General features: G+C 42.2%; 1 protein-coding gene across 3 annotated transcripts in view; it reads right to left on the reverse strand.

Annotated features, from left to right (window-relative positions):
- The window catches only part of CHPT1 (choline phosphotransferase 1), a 322,168-nt gene that overhangs the window by 36,987 nt on the left and 263,106 nt on the right, over positions 1–22,075 (reverse strand). The window contains exon 9 of one of the 3 annotated variants that reach the window (XM_069229015.1): positions 3,118–3,216. The exons of 1 other annotated variant lie outside the window; for it this stretch is intronic. In XM_069229015.1, the coding sequence (XP_069085116.1) occupies positions 3,118–3,216 (99 nt within the window). The remainder of the gene's footprint in view (positions 1–3,117; positions 3,217–22,075) is intronic. One more of the 3 variants, XM_069229016.1, reaches the window with a different exon arrangement.

The following is a 22,075-nucleotide window of genomic DNA, read 5'->3' on the forward strand; positions in this document are numbered from 1 at the left end:
CCAGAGTCCGTTATGTATTTGTTCAGGCTCGGCGCTCCTCTGGGGGAAATCTTAGAGCCCTGGTTAATGTAGGCCATACCCCTACGTGCTCTGGTAGCTTGGGGGTCAGTGCTTAAAAGTTTAATTCCGACTGCCGCCACTACACACCACTCAGCCACACCACTCAACCAGCTGGTCACCGCCAGGGGCTTTAGGCGTAGTCAGTATAGCGCCACTCTTCTGGTGGGTAATAAAATGAGGTAGAAAAACATTTTCTTCACTGTACACCTCGTACTGTTGGATCTTCTCTCCAGGACAAACACTTGCAGACAGCAGCGTAACGAATTGTATGTAATCTGTGTCAACCACTTGCCCTCAATAGCGATGCACTCTGGGACAGTGCCACGCGAGATGGTGATATATTGCATAATTCTGGCAACATTTGGGACGCTGTGGGGACCAACTGTTTTCAAGCTTCTGCAGCACAGCTTGTGTGATGTGTGCGCTGTGTACATAACTGACGTGAGCGAGGCAAAATCGGCTGTTGTTGGACGCTTTATTTTTTAATAAATGTTTTAAGTGCCTCCTGCCGGTGTGCGCTCAGAAGAGCTCATTGCAGCCTGCCTTCAATTGCTGTCTCACGCGTGGCGGCGGCGGTGGTGTACGTGCGTCTTTGCGTGTATCGCCTGATGCATGCAGGTTAACATCCCTGTGCCCTTCTCCATCTGCAATATTAACGTCAATATGGCCGAGTTGTGGGGTTCTTTGTCTCTTACTTTCCATTGTTTTTGTGCTCCTCTCCGAATTGCTCTATAATGCAGGAAATTACACTTTACCAATTGACACAATACTTTTGCCTGCTCCCATGTAATAAACTGCCCATTGTCGTATAAGTGTCTTGCCACCCCTGCAACCTCCTTTCCTCTAGCATCTCATATTAAGTTCTAAGTGTATGCACTCGAATTCAGGGATTTCACACAAATAGGACACGCTATGGCCGAAAGCATCAAACATGTAGTGGTATTTGTGTTATTCACTCTATTATCCTCTGGGGTATCTTCCAAAAGTATATTTGTTGGGTCAGCTCACTCTGCGACGTCTTACCACAGAGTGGCGCTCTATCTGTGGCCCGTTCTCCACTGTGCCACCCTGCCATAAATTGCAGTTGCGAGGCCTGGTGTTATGCCTCAGGATTCGGCACTCAGAACCCTTCCTGCTTGAATGTGCATTTTAATATCCCCATATTGACTCTGCTTCTCTTCCTCCACACTATACTACTCACAGACGACTTTAGTTTTGTAAGTATTTAACGCAGGATAGGAAACCTACTGAAATGAAATAGTTATAATTACCAGGATAAAACCAGCATTTTTAGGTCGAGCTCACAAGTGCTCTGATCTGCTGTAATTTATACGCCCACCGCACGCCCGTCACTATCATGTGTTCATGGGCTTGCCTTTCAAAAATCCTTTGTTATCACTGGTAAATGTTTTATGTTTGTCCCCCCTTGGGGCGGTTTGGTTACCACCTTGGACACCGACCCTGTTACATGGATAGTTGCACTTTTGCCGATACATTGGACTGTGAGCAAACCTATTTTTCCTTTTGTGGCTCTCCTTTGCGCTCATGCGGCTTTGAATCAGCTTGCTCATATCAACTGTTTTACTTTTCATTATCAATTTATGTGGCAAGAAAAGTCCAGTTAGGAATTTACAAGTTTGTGGCAAGAAATGTCTAGTTAGGAATTTACAACGTTAACAGCTCTAACGTGAGCAAACGTGAGACCCATTGCATCGCAAATGCTTGTTATGATGGCTATTCTGCTAGCAATGGAGAAGGGCAGTGAGGTCCAGTAATCTATTTTCTTTGGAATTACTGCTAGTATCTCACACCGATTCAGGTCAGTCCATTTATTCCGATAACTGGCCATCTGTTTTCCCAGCTATTGGAAAGAATCAGCCTCCAATGGTATATCTCATATTGGGAGTTGCTTTATTGTCTTGCATCCCAGTGCTCCAAGTGGAAATAATACAGACTTTTGTTTATCAGATGGCCATCCAAACCTATCTAACCCATCAAGTAGCATCTGCAAAGATATTGCTGGGCTTGTTAAGTAAACCAGCAGGTCGTCTGCATACTGTGATACCGCACGTCTACTGTCCCATGTCTCGAGAAACCTCCTTGGTCTAAAGCCAGAAACCTTTTTAAGGAATGTCTTTCAGATTTTGGTCATGCCACCAGGTAACGGAGACCTGCAGTGACCATCTATTCTTCATCCCTGTACCCAACTAGGCCGCAGCAACCAATTAACATGGAAGGGTCGCATGTGAGGATTGGGATTGCACAGAATTGCGCAGCTCAGCTAGGTGTCCGACAACGTACAATAATAAGGAACCGTTGGGCAAATTTGAATAAGGTCCAAAGACTTCCAAGGCACAACAATCTAATGTCATTCTAACTCTAATTGTATATTTCTATTCTCTTTTCTTCTTTCGCTACAAATGTTGGCAGAGTGATTTTTTCATTGTCCTAAACAACGCCTTTATATACCTTTTTACAGGCGGTTTTGATATGGGTAGTAATATGCTGACCATCTAGATGAGGTTGAATTATGCCCCTTTCTTTTAGCCCTTACAGTTTGTGGACAAGAATAACCACCCAGGCGTAGTTTTAACTATGTATCTTATCCTTTGCGTTTCCAGTTCATTTATGACCTACTAGGATCCCCTCCTGACAAAGTCGGCATTCTAAACTGCTCCATGCCGACTCACGGAGGGTTATAGCCCACAAAGCTACTTTTCTGGGTATTGGCATGATGAGTGGCTCTACGATGAAGAATGCCACCTTACGGGGGGGTATGGGCTTTTGTCCTATAAACTGAACAGTCTGTTCATAGGCACACAAATCAAAAAAATTCCTTGCCCTATCCTCTTTAGAATACTACTAGCGTGTTGTATTGTTTTGTTTTTGTTACAACAATCTAACTTCACAAGTTTTAGGACCCTGTCCGAGAAGCCGCAATTACTTGTTAATAGATTTTTTTACCTCTGCATTTAGCCTCCTTTGGGTCGGTATTTGTTAATAATCGATTGGGAACACTCACTTCTCTAGAACAATAAAGAGGAAAACTTCACTAACCTGTAACAATGATTCTCCAACATTTGTTTTTTCTTTAGTTGTAGGAGAGCTTCCCAACGTCATCTTGTCAAAATGAGGTGGTGTGCTTGCCTGCACCTGCTCAAAAAGGGAAGACAGATTGCCATTGTGGGCTGATGTATTTATTGTTCAGATATAGCGTGGGTTCTCAGAAATTATAATTACCCCCTGGCACCAAAACACTGAAAAAATGTTAGTATTCCAAAATCATCCATTTAAAAGCGTTAGTTATTAAAAACAAATATCGTAATATCTCATAACCTCACTAGAGAACAATTTTGTGAGGAAAGCACCATTTTGAGGTCTGACCTACATAGATAGCTTCAGCTGTCTTGTTACTTCAAGTAAAAACAAACAAACATATGTACATATCTAAAGGGGCTTTAGTTAAGTCTTTTTCATCTACTGGTTTGTCATTCACATTTTGATTCTGCCTACTGCACAGCAAGGGACAGTAGGCCTCTTGCACTTTGAGTGACTGCCTTTTTTTCGTCATTAGGTGAACACATACACCCAAAAGCAGCACACTTGTGTTAGACTTGTGGGCTAATACTTAACTTTGCCATCGCCCTTTTCTCTCTATTCTTTTTTTTCATTTGTTTTAAATTATTTTTTGTCATCCTTGTGTGTTTAAACTAGGTCTTCAGTAGCAGTAAGTCAACATTAACAACTGTTTGTACCAAGAATAATAATTTTTTCCTGGATGTTCATTAAACTAAGAGGATTGCTCCAGCTGTTCTAGGTACACCTGCCTCCTGGGAAACGGCTGGCTGCACTCTAATAATGCAACTATCTGCAATGTTTTTTGTACAAGGTAAACGTTTTATTGCAAGCATATGACTCACTATGATTAGGAAATGACATCTGTTCTCCTTTACATTTTTTTCTGGAATTTTCTTGCAAAGAAAAACAGAATAATCATTGCACCAGCAAGCCAAGGCCAGACCTATTGTCTTTGCCACTGCTGGTTTACTGTTGTATGTTTAAAACTTTTCTCTACTTGCATAGATGCCTTGACTTCTCGTGTCAGTTCCAGAAGCTGTTGCTTTGCATGGTCAGTACATTTATATCATCCTGTGTACAAAGGCATGCTCTCTTTGCCCAGATTCTTGCCATCGCTATTTTCTCTTTTAGGTCTTGACTGAGGCAGGTCATCCTCTTTTGCTTGTGAGACATTTTGTTTGCTTACAGGGGGCTCAGAGGCCACACATTGCTTACCACTGGTTGGCCTCACTGTCATTCACATTTGTTTGCTTTTCATAAGTTGGTCTATGTAGCATTCACTTCTGCTTGTTGTGTTTGTCCCTCTCCCGGAGCATGGCCTAAGTACTTGCATTCTTCCAATGCTCCTTTAATTGGGCACTACTTTTTTCTTTCGTCTATGCACTAAAGTACAGTGCATGTCTTTTCCAGCAGGCTCCCTCATGTACTTGTCCTTAGTGTTGCTTCAGGGGTCCCCCTTTATGCTGCCTCACCTTCTTTGCTACTTGCCCCCTTACTGCTATACTTGTTGCTTGCCCCCTCCCACTCTCCTTGTTGTGCTTGCCTTTTTCTACTGCTGTGTTGTTGCTCTCCCTCTGTCCCAACCGCTTCCCATGTTCTTGCTCTCACTCCCGCCCCCCTTTGGGGATGTCTCTCCCCACTACTCCCAATAAACAACAAAAAGTGCTATAATGCAGTCAGCGCTGTCCGTGTCATAGCGCTTTGTGCCCACTAACCCACCACCCCTGTTGCCCCCAGTACGCCCTTCCTCCAATTTAGTCTACGCCCCATGCAATAAATTAAACATGCCATGATGTTGCCAGAGCTGGCTACGTCACAGCACTTTTTATTCTTTAAACTTAAAGCCATGCAGCATAGTAGCTGTGCTACTAGACAACATGGCTAAAAACATTGACAAAGCCAATAGCTCTCGTATACCAGACCTATTGGCTTTGCCAATAGCTGTTGTCTCATTGGTGAGAACTATTGGCTTTGCCAATGCTTGTTTCCCCGGTTGGTGTGAAGTGGAACCTGATTTTCTCAAGCTCAGTCATTCTGTATTTTTATTCTATTTCTACCTGTAGTTGCCTTTTCTTTTTCAGGTTGAGCAACCTAAGCTGCAAGGCTTGGTTTCAATCCAAGTACAAAGTATCAAAAGCACGTTATAGCAGTTGACCCATACACCTGATAAAAACCTGATTTTGATCTTGGAGGTATTACGCTGTTCTATCTGCCGTATTTAGATGCATTGCGGCTGAGTTGCAGACCGCTACAACAGAGTGCTCTTCCTAGCCGTCAGGCTGACGGACTCCTGCCCACCCTATTTAGATGTCACTGTCCTGCAGGCGGTGTAGCGGTGGCAGATTGCCGACGGAGGGAGCCCATCGCTGGACCCAATGTGCATTGTACAATGGCTATGGAATAGAGGTAAGTCACACACACACTGTACCTTAGCCATATGTGTCTCCCTGGGCAACATAACACATAGGCACTATAATCCACTGCCATTCCAAAACCACACAACACATACTTGCCAGAGAGACACATTGCCATACATCCAGGACAGATCACACACATTGACACTGCACTCACACACAACTCCAACAACCGACACATCTACACAAACACGAGCACAATTACACACATCACAGCAACCACACACCCACCTGAATGTTTTACACAGCAACACACCACAGAACCAAAAATACACAACAGACACATATGCAAGTGGCACATACACAGACACAACCACATCACCTACTCCAGCTCCCTCTGCCACAACCATTCAATTGAATCACATACACACAAATGGACGTACTGAGTCACATAAACATCTGCACACACAACATCACAGATACAGGTCCCCTTGCAATAGGCACACATAGAAATAGCTGATGGTTGTGAAAGTAACGTCACTGTGGTACCAGCATTCATTTGGCAACAAATTCAGACACCAAAACAACAGCTGTGTATGTGTGTGATGTGTGTCCTGTACCAGTGTGACTCCATCCATGTCCCACAAAATCTGCTCCGACATATGCATGTCACAGTAATTCAAAAAAATTACTGTAAAACGTATATGACTGCAGTGGTCCCGAGCTCATATGCAGTGACCACACAACGTACACAGCCAATGCGGGTTCCCTAACTTTAAGTCAGGTGACTGGGTGGTGGTGTTTTCTACATGGTTCAGTGACAGGAGGTCTTGTACAGTCATATCCAGTTTAAAACAGAAGTGGAATGGAGGAAAAAGGTAGGTTTGTACCCCATTTCCCCATTAATTCGCCAACTCATATGTGGAGGTGAGACCCCCACAGTTGGCTCACCGGTAAGGCAGATCCAAACCTGCTCAGCCGTAAATGTGGCTGGAGTCCCGCTGTCAGTCCTATTCCTAATTCCGCCGTCAAGGTGGCTGGATATTCTTGGCTGAGTTGGCGGGGCTCTAGCGGTCTTTCACCTATGGTCCCGCCAACATCTAAATTGGAAGGGTGGACCGCCAAAGCGGTGGACGGGTTTTCCAATGAAAAATTGGCAGCGGGACCATTACCACCAATATCTAAATGATGTCCTAAGTGTTTATAACAGCCAACCACACAACAGAACACGCTAAAGAGAACTGCTTACTCTGCCACAGTCCATCCAGCTTCTAACTCCCTCGTTCTCCTCCTCATTGGTAGTCTAACTCCAGTTTAGTAATTTTGGAGGAGGGAGAAATAGAGGGCACCAAGTCTGGGAGTTAAAAACTTCACTGTTAATGGGAGAAAAGGTAGATCTCTTCCTGGTCTCCTGTGCCACACACTTCAGTGCTGTACTGAGGTGTGTAGTTGCCAGTAATCTATGCTTCCAAGCACTCCACCGGTTAGCTTTTCACAGCAGTACACATGTCAATAACTCAGTCTCCAGCACTCAATAATAGTTGGACCCCATCTTCCTATCTCCCTGAATAATTCCTTTAGAGCGAGGTTGGTAAATTAGGACAAACATCCAGCTCCTTGGGGGAAGGACCTCCTCAGTACCCCAATGATATAAAGGTTTCTCTTGTTACAAACAGCACTGTTGTCGGCCCTCTATCAGAGAAAGTGGACTCAATGGAAGACCTATCAGATTTCTCTGATCACAACAAAAAACATCGGAACAAATCCGGACAAATATGCAGATGTGCAGACCTGTAAGCACTAGTGGAACCAGATACTAGGTTCCAGTGGATTACCACATGATCTTAAATATTGCTTTCTTGACATTTTGAGCGTCAGTCACCTGGAGATTCAGTCTCAGGTCAGCAACTTTTGCTTGAAGTACAATCCAGCCACCACCAATACTAATACTAGTCTCTAAACCAATTCTGAATCAGATCGCTATTAGCCATTTAAATCCCAGGGGCACAGTAGCTCAATTAGCCCTGCACTCATCGCATTACAAGCAGGACAAATGGAGAAAACAGTGTTGCGCCCTATCCTCACACTCCCTTGGAGTGTAATTAGACTCCAGATACCCTATCCTCACACTCCCTTGGAGTGTAATTAGACCCTAGATACTCACAAGCACTTTTTCTGGGACCACAAATTATGGTCTGTGGTGAGCCCGAGGGCCGCACTGAAGTGAGGCTTTTTGGGTGGTTAAATGGTGCAGGATACTTTATTTACTTATTTTCCTTTACTCCCTTTACTCCAATTAGCTTGGAACTAAAAGCTGATCCATTTATTTAATATCTTTCTAAATGTTCGTGCTCTCTTAAAAGAACAGCAGCCCAGTGCTGCAGTTAATTCAGGGGCCACGTGAAGTTTAGGAGAGCCACAGGAGGCCCCCAGGCTGAACTTTGAGTATCACTGAATTAGACCATAAAGCAACAAGAACCAGACCTGCCCGTCCTAGTTCTGCTGCAGTCAGGTTGTCTGAGTTTGCTACAGTTTTCTAAGACACAATTAATATGCTTAGAGTCACATTTTACTTAACTCTCCACATGGAACTAAGCAGGTTTAAATCACTACAAAGAACAGTCCATAGTGCAAGTTCACTCAAATCAATAAAGAAGGAATCATTTCTTCTGTTATCTGATACTGAGCCGTCCGCCTTTGGTCTGGACTCGCTACCTCTTCCCACTGCAAAATATGAATACCACAATATTTTGCTTGTCGCACTTAGATATAGTAATAAAGCCTTCTCTAGAGCACGGCAGTAACTCTGAACACATAACAGCCAGCCACAGCAAACCTTTTCTGAACAAAAACGAGATCCAATCTCCACTGAAAATTAACATCCCTCTTCATCTTAAAAAAGTTCGATGACGGCCAGCCGTGCCTTCTTGTTCTGTTTTAGCTACAGCTTTTGCCAAAGTTGTGAAGAAATAATTTTAGGCATCCTTTACACCACCACAGACGACACAGTTCGACAATACCCCTTGGATTGCACCCGACTTGTAAAATTTGGCAAGGAACTACGGGACCCGTTCCGGTGCCTTTTCGTGTTCCAACAGACTGATGGTGTCTGGAACAGACTTCAGGAACAACTTTTTAATCTTGGAGCATCATTCCATCAAAATGCAGATGAGATGTATGTGTACCTGAAGACTATTTCGAAAAGTTCTAAAACAAGTATGAAAGGAATTTAAGAGAGGGCTATGTAAACACATCTGAAATTTAGCGTCCTGAAAAGAGAATTCCTGCGTCTCAGCCCAATCACCCACAGGCAACACTGTATAAAATCAACTTAAGTTAAGGCTATTACTCCCAAATTGTCACTTTCATCCTAGAAGAAAACATCCCTCTGAATGACTTCATCCAGACATTGTGAAAATCTGTCAGATTCATTACACTTACAAAAGTTCAGTAATGTTGAACACCTATGTAGTAGTTTGTAAAGTAGGCATGTTTTAAACAGTTCATAGGAATGTTATATTTATCCACGTTTGTTTCATTTCCTTTTGTTTTATTTCCTCGTGCGTGCGTCTGTGCACGAGATCATTCCTTTGTATTCTATTTGGAATGCATTGTTTGATTTACGAGTCAGTTGCTTCTCTATGCTTGCTCCTGTCAACCAGCCTCTCCGTTGCTGGGAACTTTACTAAGAATAAACAAAACCTTTTTCCACCTTGCTTTTGGAATCTCATTACAACATTTTGGCGACGAGCGTTCCCAGCAGTGCCAGTCACATCGGAGAAAAATTACGAGTTGATTGAAATCATTTTTTCACTACAACTACGGGACTTTGGCTTCTCTTCGTCAGTCGGTAGGAAATGGATGTTTGTTATCTTCAGGTATCTCCCTGATTTATTGACTTGCTCAGCCTGGGTCAGCAATTAAGGCTGTTCTCCGCTTGTAGCTTTCCTTCTAAGCTACTGTTTACATTTCAAATTCGGAGCCCTGGCAGCACCTATTTAACAGCCAGTCTTCAGCTGGAACTTAACTTATGTGACCCCATTTTGTTTTCTTTTCATTGTATTCTTCAAATTAGTCACACATAACCTGACTTGAGTTTTGTTTTGCTCAACATGCCAGCAACCTAATTTCATTATTAATCTGTCAAAAACTGAGTACCAGCTCCTATTTCTTTTGTTTTGTTTCTGATTTGATTATTTAAATATATATATATATATATATAGTTATATACATTTATTTGTATTTAACAATGCAACAGTGATGTAATCCACCTCCGCCACTACAACAAAATTCAGGGGATGTACCCATGAAGTGGAGCAAATGGCATGGTTTATTTAATAATTTTATGATTGCCATTGATGGAAATTCGTTTTCTGCGACTAGAAAAAAAGGGCTTCTATTAAACGTTATTGGCACAGAAGCTCAGGAAATATTTGATCATTTACCTCCACATAAACCACCTGAAGGAACTGATATAAATGATTATGATGTTTTTTCTGGATTTTTGGACAGATTACAATTACATTTCACAGTTGAACCAAATGTAGTTACAGAACGTTTTAACTTTTATTCACGGCACCAATTTTCCACAGAACCTGTTGAAGGATATGTGGCTGCTCTTCGCATTTTGGCTTCAACTTGTGATTTTGGTGTCATTACTGATCAATATATTCGGGATCAAGTTATTATGCACTGTTATAACAAAAAAAATCAAGAACAACTTCTGAGACACAAAAATCCATCACTCAAAGAAGTAATAGAAGTTGTTAAAGGTATTGAAAGGTCAATACGATCGTGTAAGACATTAAATGATGACAAAGATAATCATCTTGAAGTAGCTGCCATACGCAATGTCAACAAAAATAAGTACAGCAAAGGGTACAACAAAAATAATCTAAACAAATTAAAATGTATGCGATGTGGATCAAATTTGCATACCAACAAATCAACCTGTCCGGCCTTATTTAAAGAGTGTTTCAAATGTGGTAAAACTGGACATTTTTCGACAGTTTGCAGATCTCAAAGGAATGTCAATTAGATTGTTGGAAAACAATTAGAGACTGAACATTGTATCCAAGATGTTGAAAGCGTAGTCTTGATGATTACAGAAGATAAGTCTAAGCAACATAATATTTTTAACACTGATATTGACAACCAGATATATCGTCCTCCAAAGTGCGAAGTTATCATTGATGGATTCTCAACTATAATGCTAGTGGATTCTGGATCACCTTTTTCTATCATATCTGAGGCATTTTTCAACAAAAACTGGTCTGGACGGAAGTTGGAGAGCAATGACATTAAGGCTTATGGTTACAGTCAGACAATAATTAATATTTTAGGTTACTTTGTAGCTTCTATTTCTTGTCATGATCACAATATTTTAGGTAAAATTTATGTAGTTGACAAAGGACAGCATGTTTTGGGATGGAGACATCAAGGTAATCTTGGAATGGTTTTGGATCCATCTGCTGATGTTCCGGTGTATTGCATGACCATACAGCAAGTTATTGAAGTGATTATTTCAGAGTACAAAAATGTCTTTAGAAAAGAATTGGGTACTGTTAAAGGATTCACACATAACATTAAACTGAAAGTGGGAGCATTACCAGTAAGACACAAGTTGAGAGATGTTCCACTTAGTGTCAGGAAAGAACTTAGTATTTTGCTTGACCAACTACTTAAGGATGGTGTCATTGAACCAGTAGACTCCTCTGAATGGGTTTCTCCCATAGTTTTAGTTAAAAAAAAGAGTGGGTCTTTGAGATTATGTGCAGATTTGAGATCATTAAATAAACAAATTATTGTTGATTGCCATCCTCTACCAAAGATTCAAGAACTTTTTGCACTTTTGGGTGGAGCAAAATTCTTTACATCTCTTGATCTCAAATCAGCATATCATCAGATTACTCTTGATGAGGAATGCAGACATTTAACTACATTTATAACTCCAGAAGGGGCTTTCAGATATACCCGCATGCCGTTTGGGTTGGCATCCGCTGCATCCGTATTCCAAAAGCTTATGCATAGGCTATTTACAAACATGGATGGAGTTATGGCTTTTCAAGACGACATCCTAATTTTTGCTGATACCATTGATTCTCATAATATGAGATTGTCAAAAGTACTGTCAGTTTTACAAGAAAAAGGGATGACACTACAAATGGAAAAATGTAAATTTTTAACCCAGGAGGTAGAGTATTTAGGACACACCATATCTTCGAAGGGTATAGATCCTAAAGCTTGTTTGTTACAAGCTATAAAAGAGATGGGCATACCCTCTGATAAAGATCAATTAAGATCTTACCTGGGCTTGTGTGAATTTTACTCTAGGTTTGTGTTTCATTTTTCCCAAATAGCGTTACCTTTAAGAAATTTACTTAAGAAAGGAGTAAATTTACATGGTTGAGTGAACATCAGGAGGCGTATGATAAACTTTAAAAAAGCATTATTGAGGCGGCACCATTGTCTCAGTTCAATCAAAATTTATGTTGTGCTGTTTACGTTGATGCCAGCTCTGAAGGGTTAGGGGCAATACTTACTCAGAAAAATCATGTCACAGAAAATACTGTGGCTTTCGCTTCAAGACCTCTTTCAGTTTTTGAATCTAAGTATTCAACTATTGAGAGAGAAGCTTTAGCATGCACATGGGCAGTGGAACATTTTAAAACTTATTTGTGGGGCAGAGAATTTACCATTAAAACAGATCACAAACCCTTATTAGCATTGCTAAACAGTAACGGTACTGGTAGACCATCTTCTCGTCTAGTCAGGATTTTATCAAAAATATATGAGTATAATTTCAGAGCAGTACATATTCAAGGAATTCTCAATTGTGTGGCTGACTGTCTATCCAGATTACCTGACAATTCTGTTAAATTGTTTCCTGAGACATTAGAAGAATGTGTGGTTGCTACTATAGAGGATATTTTACCCCTATGTAAGGATGTGTTTTCCAAGGATGCCTGGTGTAAGAGTTGTAGTGAGGATGAAGAATTACAAAACATTCAAAAATTTTGTAACACAGAATGGCCTCGTGAAAGGGTGTTGTCACCATCTCTGCAGATATGTTGGAAGGTCAGAAATTCAATTTCAGTATCAGGGGATTTAATCTTTAAAGATGATTGTGTGATTCCCCCTAAGGCGCTTCGCCCCAATATTATTAAGTTAGCTCACGCAGGACACTTAGGGGAAACCTTAGCTAAAAATAAAATAAGAGAAATGTTTTGGTGGCCTTATATGGATAGGCAAATTTCAGGATTTGTCAAACAATGTGTCATTTGCTCTAATTCTGATAAGACTCTTGTCACCAGTAAATGTGTACCTGTTAAATCTGAGTTTCCATCAAGACCATGGAACAAAGTAGCATTGGATATTTTGGGACCATATGATAATCTAGCTAGGTGCAAGATGTATATCATTGTACTTATTGATTACTTTTCTAAATGGGCAGAGGTCAAATGGATTGTCCAACCCACCACTGACAGTGTTATAAGATTTTTAAAAGAATGTTTTTTTAAGGAGGGGTTACCATCTAGCATTGTCACCGACAATGGTAAACAGTTCACATCCTTTAAGTTTCAGGAATTCAGGAAAGTCAATAATATTTTGCATTTAAAAACTTCGCTTTATGCTCCAAATATGAATGGCCTTGTGGAAAGATTTAATAGGGTTATTGTGGAGGCTGTACAATCAGCCATAATCAATAGGTTTAATGTCAAAGAATTTGTTGAAGAAAAGATTTGGGCATATCATTCGTCCCCCAATTTGACAACTGGGTTTTCACCATTTTCCATGCTCAAAGGGCGTGTTCCACGCACCACTTTATCCCCTTCTTGGTTGAGAAAAGAATTACCCATTATTGACCTTAGAAAAATGTATTTTGAGGCTAAAAGAAAAGTTGAGAAGAAAAATAAGGGAGAATTAGACAAAAATAATATTGATAATACTAAGGTGAAAATTGGGGATTTTGTCAGGATCAAACTTCCTTATCGAGTGAGAAAGGGTGAGTCAAAGTTTTCAAAAGCATTCAAGGTTGTATGTGTGGGAAAAACCTCAGTCAAGTTGAATAATGATTCATGGTGGAGTCTAAGCAGAGTTGCTAAAGTCACTAATAGTACTGAAAAACATGATCCTAATTCATATATGGATTTGTCCTCAGGGGTGATGAAGAACATTTATATGGATGAATCGCAATACTTTTCTCTTTCAGATTTTGAACGTGACAGTAACACAGAAAGATCTCAGTTGACACCTGGTATTGTGGGTAATGAGGAGACTCCTATTGATTACAATGAGGACTTTGAGATTATTGATTCCACTTTTGTGCCTATTGTGCCAAATGTCAATCAGCAGGATAATGTACAAGTCAAAGATTATGTCCATGAAAGAGTCAACAATGATAGTGTAGATCTTCCTAAAAGAGTATCTGTACTACCCAAAAAATATGCTGATTTTGTTTTGTGCTAAGTTATTTATTTATTAATTATTTTTATTATAATATTGAAGAGAGGAGATATGTAGTAGTTTGTAAAGTAGGCATGTTTTAAACAGTTCATAGGAATGTTATATTTATCGACGTTTGTTTCATTTCCTTTTGTTTTATTTCCTCGTGCGTGCGTCTGTGCACGAGATCATTCCTTTGTATTCTATTTGGAATGCATTGTTTGATTTACGAGTCAGTTGCTTCTCTATGCTTGCTCCTGTCAACCAGCCTCTCCGTTGCTGGGAACTTTACTAAGAATAAACAAAACCTTTTTCCACCTTGCTTTTGGAATCTCATTACAACAACCTATTCAAACAGAACCACAATTTAAAACTTAAATCGGCCCTTTAAAGTAATTCCACATTTTGCGTGCTAAGGTCCTGGCTTGATCACTTCCCTCTCGTTCCTTAAGTGCTTCACCTTTTGGGCTAGTTACTCTTTGAAAACAGCATGTCTCGCCTACAGTCCCCAGAAATGCAACACAGCTAAATAAGTCTCAGAAACAATATATGTGGTTGCTTCCAAAGCACAAAACCCCTCAACCTCGTAATCCCACAGGTAGAGATAAAAAAAACACAAATGAAAAGTGTATCCTTATCATCATATGGGACTGATTGCTCACATATCAATAATACTCCCTCTTTGCCACCCTTTAGGAAACCTCTAAAGAACACACTTTTTCTGAAGAACTTGCAACCCCCAACCAAAACGTAAGTTCTACCTACTCCCCCTATTAGTCCATTTAATCCATCACTATCTCTATGTACACAATTATGTTTTTACCCACAAAGGGATGCAGCCATCGTATTCCTAACAATCTTACAGCTGACTATAATTTGTGCACAGCTACACCCTTCCCCAAATAACTAGGTATGCCTGTATTTTATGATATCAAATACATGCTTCTGCAGGTTGTTCAGAGCTCCACCAGGACAACATTTGGGATGTAAAAAAAAGATGATGAAAAATAAAATAATTAAACAGAAAGTACAGACTGGCTGACCCAGCCAGCCTGAGTGATACAGGTACTGAGGATATGTACCAAGATTTTTTGTTAAGTCTTGGCCAAGGCAACTCTGTCTATTGAGGAACTCGGTCCACCACAGAAGAATTAGTTCATCTCTATTTTGGCGGCTGTTTCACATCCACTGTCAAAATCTTCTCTTCAGATGGAGTCTTTGTTTCTGTTAAGCTCATGGAATGTGCAAGACAACACAACATGAGCCAGCAATCCCCAGGTCACTGGACAATAAATATGGGGCACCCTAAGATAAGATATATCCTCCTGTCCACCCTCACCACCCTTAAGCGCAAACCCTTGTCCTAGCACTTGGACAAGGAGGCTGATGTATTGAAAATTAAGGAATAAAACATATTTTTCTCTTGCCAAACCATACGCCACCCTTCTGCTTTAATATGCCCAAAAGGAATAAACTCATGCTTTATCACTACAAGGAGGAAGTAAATTTAAAAAATGCAGATGGCTAGGGAACCTATCGGCTCCATTGTCATCACAATGAACAATAAATATTCCAAATATTGCAAGCAGTGCCAATGTTTCATGTGGGGTACTGGTCAGATGAAAAACTCCTCTCCACCTAATAAAACCTATGCAGTCCACCAAGGCCAGAGCATCTTACGAACCCAGGCCTCTAGCCAGCACGTTTTCTCTTCTGACTTGATCTCCTAGTCTAAGTGTGGTAGTTTGGCCAAAACTCCTAACGGCTTTCAAGTGGAACAGGATTCCCCAGTCCCTCGATCACTGGGACAAATTTCACTCCAGTGGCCTAAGGGTTTTCCTGCCTCTCGCACCATTGGACCCAAATCACCACCACAGACTCATGGATCCTGTCTATGGTAATGTGGCAGCAATACTGTCTTCAGCCATCACCGGTACGCCAACCTCTGCCTAAGTTGGTACACAGTGAAATTCTAGAAATTCAATTAATCTTACACCTGTCCCAAACTTAACTACAGAGGCATGAAGTTGACTCTGTAATAAAGAAGATATATAAATGATAATCACGTATTATGGTCCTACATTGCTTTTGTAAATGTCACAAGAACACCGAGATGATAATAAAGGACCACATTACACCTTTTTTTAAATATAGGATGCTTATTTTGGTACAAGGAGCATTGAAAATGTACTTTTCTTCAAACAATAAAATCTTTATTGAAAGCAGTGAGTAAAATGCAGCACTATACTGTTTGATTGTATCAAAAAAGAAGGTGTAAGAAACGGAGTTATTTGCTGAGAGGGTGAAAGCCCCACTAAAGCAACAACCACAATCTTTGTCACAGTGAACCACAACAGTTACTAAATGAGCCTCTACTTAACCCTCTGCTAGCATGAGACAAAAGTACTGAAGCTGCACTTGACAATGTGTAAAGTGTTCTTAAAGCACTCCAACAATAATAACGGGAAAACACAACACAAAAAAAATAATTTTTAAAAATGGAGTAATTGTTGATGAATAAAAGGACACCAAATCAAATGAAGTCTAATCAGTAGGACCGGAGGTATACATTTTTAAAGTTAATCTGGGTGCATAGAATGGGACAAAGCCATTTTGATCGCGATGGAGCATGGGCCCCTGTCTTGGCTTACCTTCGGTCTTAGAAGAAATTTTGAGGACAAGTTCTTGGGAAGGCATGGCAAGGCAACAGGTGCTGTCTGAGGAGGAGGAGGAATTGTCGTCTGTGAGCAGCTAGATGAGGTTGTGTTGAAGATTTAGATTTGAGCTTTTGGACTGTCACTTTTTTGGAGGTCGAAAATCTTAAACAGGACAAAGCTACAGGCTGTAACTTATGAGGGTCCACAATGCCAATACATTCACCAAGAGGTCTCACTGAATACGATTTGCTGCTGCGGAAAAGAAAGTAAAAGGAGCTACTGCAAAGTCAGGCTGACTGGCGATGCACCTTGGGCGGACTGGCTGGCAGGTAGGTCCCGGTCTTCTGTCAGTTCTCAGGGCACTTTTTGGTAAGGGTTAGGCAAGAGCAGTGCTTCTAGCACCACTTCCAAGGGTCCAAGACCTGGTAGCACCACTTCAGGAGGAAGTTAGGACTCACTCCAGCAGAGGCCAGGAGCAGGGTTCAACTTACGTCATGTCCATGTAACTCACACAGGAGGCCAGCCAACTAGCCCTTGGAGATACGTCTGGTGATCTTGGGTTCAAGGAGATGGCCCAGTTCCCCTTCAAGCAGCAAGGCAGTCCTCCGGGAGCAACAGGGCGGTCCTCTAGGGAGGTCCAGGCCGTCCTTCTGAAGTCTTTCACAGGTCCAGGAGTGTAGTGAAGAGGTGTTCTGCGGGTTCAGTATTTATACCTGGTGCCAGCCTTTGAAGAGGAGGGCTTCCCTATCCTACCCATTCATCTTGTTCTGGAAAGCTCTTCCCTTCCCCAGTCAAGGCTCCAAGAAGTCTAGGGTGATAAACGACTAGTGTCTGGTTTCTTTGTGTGTGATGGAGGCAAGCCCCTTTGAAGTGCAAGTGGGGCATGGAAACGCACCGCTCCAAGCCATCCTGGCAGGTTGGCCCATCCTAATCCCTTTTGTGTCACTGTCTGGGAGGAATACATAAAGCCCAACAGCAGAGCCATTTTGTGTGCCTTGGGCCACACCCAAGTTGTGTGACCAAGGGCACAAATGATCAGGCAAGAAAATGCCAACTTTCTAAACGTGGAATTTTCAGAACTGTGACTTCACCATTAAAGAGGATTTTAAATTACAACTCATTTCAGTCTAAACATTACATTTATATCTCATTCTAATCAAGTTAGCATTTATAAAATGTAACAAAAGTACTTGATATTATCCAATGGGAGAAATAAACCTTACAGTAGTGGAAAACAAATTTACGATTTTTTCACTACCAGGATATGTAAAATGTAATCCCACATGTCCTACGTTTTAAATACAGTGCATCCTGCCCTATGGGCTTTTAGGACCTACCTTAGGAGTGACTTATATGTATTAAAATTGAAGATTTAGGTTTAACAAAAGATTTATTTTGGCAGGTCTAAATGACAGTTTAAACCTGCACTACAGTTTGCAGTGGCAGGCCTGAGACCCATTTTAAAGTGTAACCTCAGTGAGTGGCACAATGAGGCCCAATAGTAGCATTTAATTTATGGGCCCTGGGTACTATGTACTAAGGACTTCTAAGCAAATGTGTCAGTCAGGTTTAGGCCAATTTTATCATGTTTTAGGGAGAGAGCACTAGCATTGGTTACCAGTGGTATAGTGCAGAGTCCTAATGCCAACAAAAAGAAATTTAGCAAATATTTTGGGTGGGGTGGGGCACTCCAAGGATTTCAGGTCTAATATGTCCCCTCCCCCAAACTGAAAGTAGGGAGAACTACCCAACCTCATGGAAGTTCTCATAACTAAGGTGGAAGAACCTGGAAAGTTTATCACCATTGGAGTGGTCAGTCCCCGGTTGGTGTTTCACTGTAAAGTCCAGTTCCTATAGGAAGATGGACCACCTCAACACTTTGAGATTCTCACCCCTCATCTGCAGTAGCCATCCGAGGGGTTTGTGGACAGCCTGAACTCTGAAGTAGGTTCTAAACAAGTATAGTCTCAGCTTCTTAGGTTCCTGGACCACAACAAAGGCTTCTCCCTCAATTGCACTCCACATCTGTTCCTTGGAAAGTAGGTTGATTGTAAGACAGGCTACATACAGGTTGGTCTAGGCACTCTGCATTTAGCTGTGAGAGCACAGCATCTATGCCACACACTGAGGTGTCCATCAGGAGAATAAATTACCAGAAGCCAGGGGTCTTCAGAATCAGTGCTGTACACATGTCCTCCTTCAAAGATTCAAAGGCTTTCTGGCAGGCCCCTGTCCAGATAAACATATTGGGCTTCTTTTTTAGAGGTTAGCTCAGTCAAGGGGGCACCAATGGTGCCATAGCTTTAGACAAACTCCCTCTAATATCCAGTGAGGCCCTCAACTCAGTCTGGGTCTTCAGGAGGGAGGGAGTTGTCAGTAGTTCCCAAGTCAGGATAGTCTGAATTGTGGCTTGGATGGGTTGCACCTTGCCCCTGCCCACTTGATGTTCCAGGTACACAACAGATGCCTGCCCTATCCGACACTTGTTGGCCTCGATGGTCAGGCCTGCTTGCCACAAGGCCTAAAGTACCTCCTTGAGATAGAAAAAGTGATCCTCCCAGCTGGAGCTGCAGACTGCAATGTCATTCAGCTAGTCAGCACCAAAAGCCTCCATCCCAGTCAGGACCATGTTGATTAACCTCTGAAAGGTGGCAGGGGCATTCTTTAACCCAAAGATCATCACCCTAAATTGGAAGTGGCCTTCTGGGGTGGAGAATGCGGACCTCTCTTTACACCCATCGGTTAGGGCAATCTGCTTGTACCCAGATGTCAAAACAGAGGTATTTAGGAACTTGCCAGTTCTCACGCTATCTATGAGCTCATCAACTCAGGAAATGGGGTGAGTATCTGTCTTGGTGACTGAATTGAGCTCTCCAAAGTCCACACAGAACCAGAGTTCTGTAACAAAGTATCAAAGGCGGCATGGCAAGAGGACATCCCACATCCACCTCAAGGCCTCAGACAGGTCCATAATCATGCCCTAAAGGTTCTAGTTGAACCTTTCAATAAGTCTAAGGGTCTGGGGCTGACAAGAGTGAAGATAACTTGCATGTTATTCCACTCTCATACCATATGAACGTCATGTAGGCTGACATGAAGTTGGTGCCCCTGTCAGACACCAATTCTTTGGGGAACCCCACCCAGGTAAAAATCTCCATTAGGGCCCTGGCTCTGGCAGGTGCAGTCACAGTCCTCAGAGGTATGGCCTCTGGGTACCTAGTGGCATGGTCTACCAACACAAGGATGAACCTGTTGCCCAAGGTAGTCTTGGGGTTCAGGGGCCCAATAATGTCAATGCACATCCTTTCAAAAGCGGTGGTAGTGACAAGTACGGGAACCAGGGAGTCTTTCACTTTACCCCGGACTTACCACTGGCCTGGCAGCTGGATCAGGACCTGCAGAATGCATCTGAAGCCACTCGGCCAGGGCAGGTATAAGTGGGTGACAAGCCTGGCAAAGGTCTTGTATTGCCCCAGATGTCCTGCCAGGGGTACATCATGAGTCGGACCCAGTGGGAAGGCTCTGTAGCACTGGGAGACCACCAACACACAGATTGCCCCAGGCTCAGCAACCTTAGGCTCACTACACAGGAAGCTATTCGCCCAGAAGATCAGGTGATCCCAGAGGTGTCACCGGCTGCCTGGGCCTTGGACTGCCACTTTAGGCCCTCAAGAGTTAGGCCTTCTGAGCTTTGCGTAACTCCTCCCCAGTGGGCCCTCCCTCAGCTTTCCAACCAGCTGCTCCGGTAAGTCCGACAGGGCAGCAGTGAGCTCTGGGGAGTCTCCTTCAGGCTCAGCTTCCTCCCAGACCATGGGAATTTTAGGGGTGGGTTTCCCACACCCACTACCTTCCTCTTTTTGATTTTCACCCAGACCATTTTCCACAGGTCCTCTTGACTTCCCTATTGAGCTGCCATGGACCTTGTGATCAGATACACCAACTAAGGCAAACATAATATCTCCAGGTGGGTCTGGAGGTCCACCAGCCGCTAAGATGGTATGCTCCATGTTGTTACCTATTAGACAATGACAATCCACAGTCATGGCTAGACTCACAGCTAACCCTGAGGAAAGTGAGTCTCCCCCTTCAAAGGGAAACAGAGCCACTGGACAGTGACTCTCACGATTGCCTGCTACTATAGCCTGGTAGAATACATTAGGTATTAACTCCTCTGAAACCACCAGACAACACCTTCTTCCATCTCCTTCCTCCTCATCCTTCTCCCCTTCCTCCTCTGGGGTGGCCTGCAACCTCCTAGCTTCCTCAAGGCTCTGAGGGCTATCTGGGGGTCCACCTTTGTGGCCTTCCTTCTCCATTTAGCCCTCTCTCCTTGCAGAGACTATGCCAATTTAACTTGCTGAGGCCGTCAGAGTGGCTCAGCTACATCTCTATTGCATCAAATAAAGGACTGAGGCAAGATAAATTTGGAAAGAGTAAAAAATAGCCAAATCAAAGCCTAAGGAGAATTTAGACAAAAATGAATTTGATGTTAGATTATTTGTGGTATTTCAGTGTTACACAATCACTGCACAACACTCAGGATTAGATCCTACCACTGAAACTAATGCAAGAAATAGTGTTATTGGTTGGGGGGGGTGGAAGCCCCACTCAGGCAGCACCTACAATCCTTGTCATGGTCAATCACAAAAGTCACAAAATTAACCTGTGCTTAACCCTCTGGTAGCTAAGTAAAAAGGCAGTCAAACTGAACCTAGAGACAATGTGTAAAGTATTCTGCAGCACTCAAACAGCAAAAAAGTGAAAGCGCAGCACAAAACAAATCCTAAACCAATTTAGAAAAATATAGTACATTTTACTGAATAAAATGACACAAAAAAAATACATTCAATCAGTACAATCACAGCTATGAATTTTTAAAGTGTTAGTGCAAAATCGAGCCTAAAACATCAAACCGCCATCCTCAGATATCTAGGCGCCTGAAATCAGGGAAGTCAAAAGTTAAGGCCAAGCGTGTTGAAGCATGGTTCGGATACACAAGGTATTTGGACCTGGTCTTGGCTTACCTTCAGACTTAAAAGAAATTTCGAAGAGAAGTTCCTGAGAAGGTAGATTTCAGTGGGAAATGGCAGCAGGCAGTGTCTGAAGAGGAGGTGCCATTGTCTGGGAACAGCTAGGCGAGTTTGGTGATTATTTTAACTTTGAACTTTGTCCTCCCTCAGGGATTCTTATCATGATGTTACTAATCATCTCCTCCTCCAAAACAGGCCTGAGCAGGATATGAAACAACATCAATGGCAGACGTCAGGTACCCTATTTTAGGCGAGACCTAACTTGTCCAAGAAGCAATTATAAGAGAATGGCAGTTACAAAGGAGGGATGGACAACAAAGAGAAGCAAGCCAACCGAGACTGCAGATGCTAGAGCAGTAAGGAAGATGCTGCAAACTATATTGAGGAAAAAAGACTGTGACCATGGCCAAACTTATTTTATAATGTCAGAGAGACAGGAAGGATAGTTGAT

This window comes from Pleurodeles waltl, chromosome 4_1 (assembly GCF_031143425.1).
Source record: "Pleurodeles waltl isolate 20211129_DDA chromosome 4_1, aPleWal1.hap1.20221129, whole genome shotgun sequence".
Classification (NCBI taxonomy): Eukaryota; Metazoa; Chordata; class Amphibia; order Caudata; family Salamandridae; genus Pleurodeles; species Pleurodeles waltl.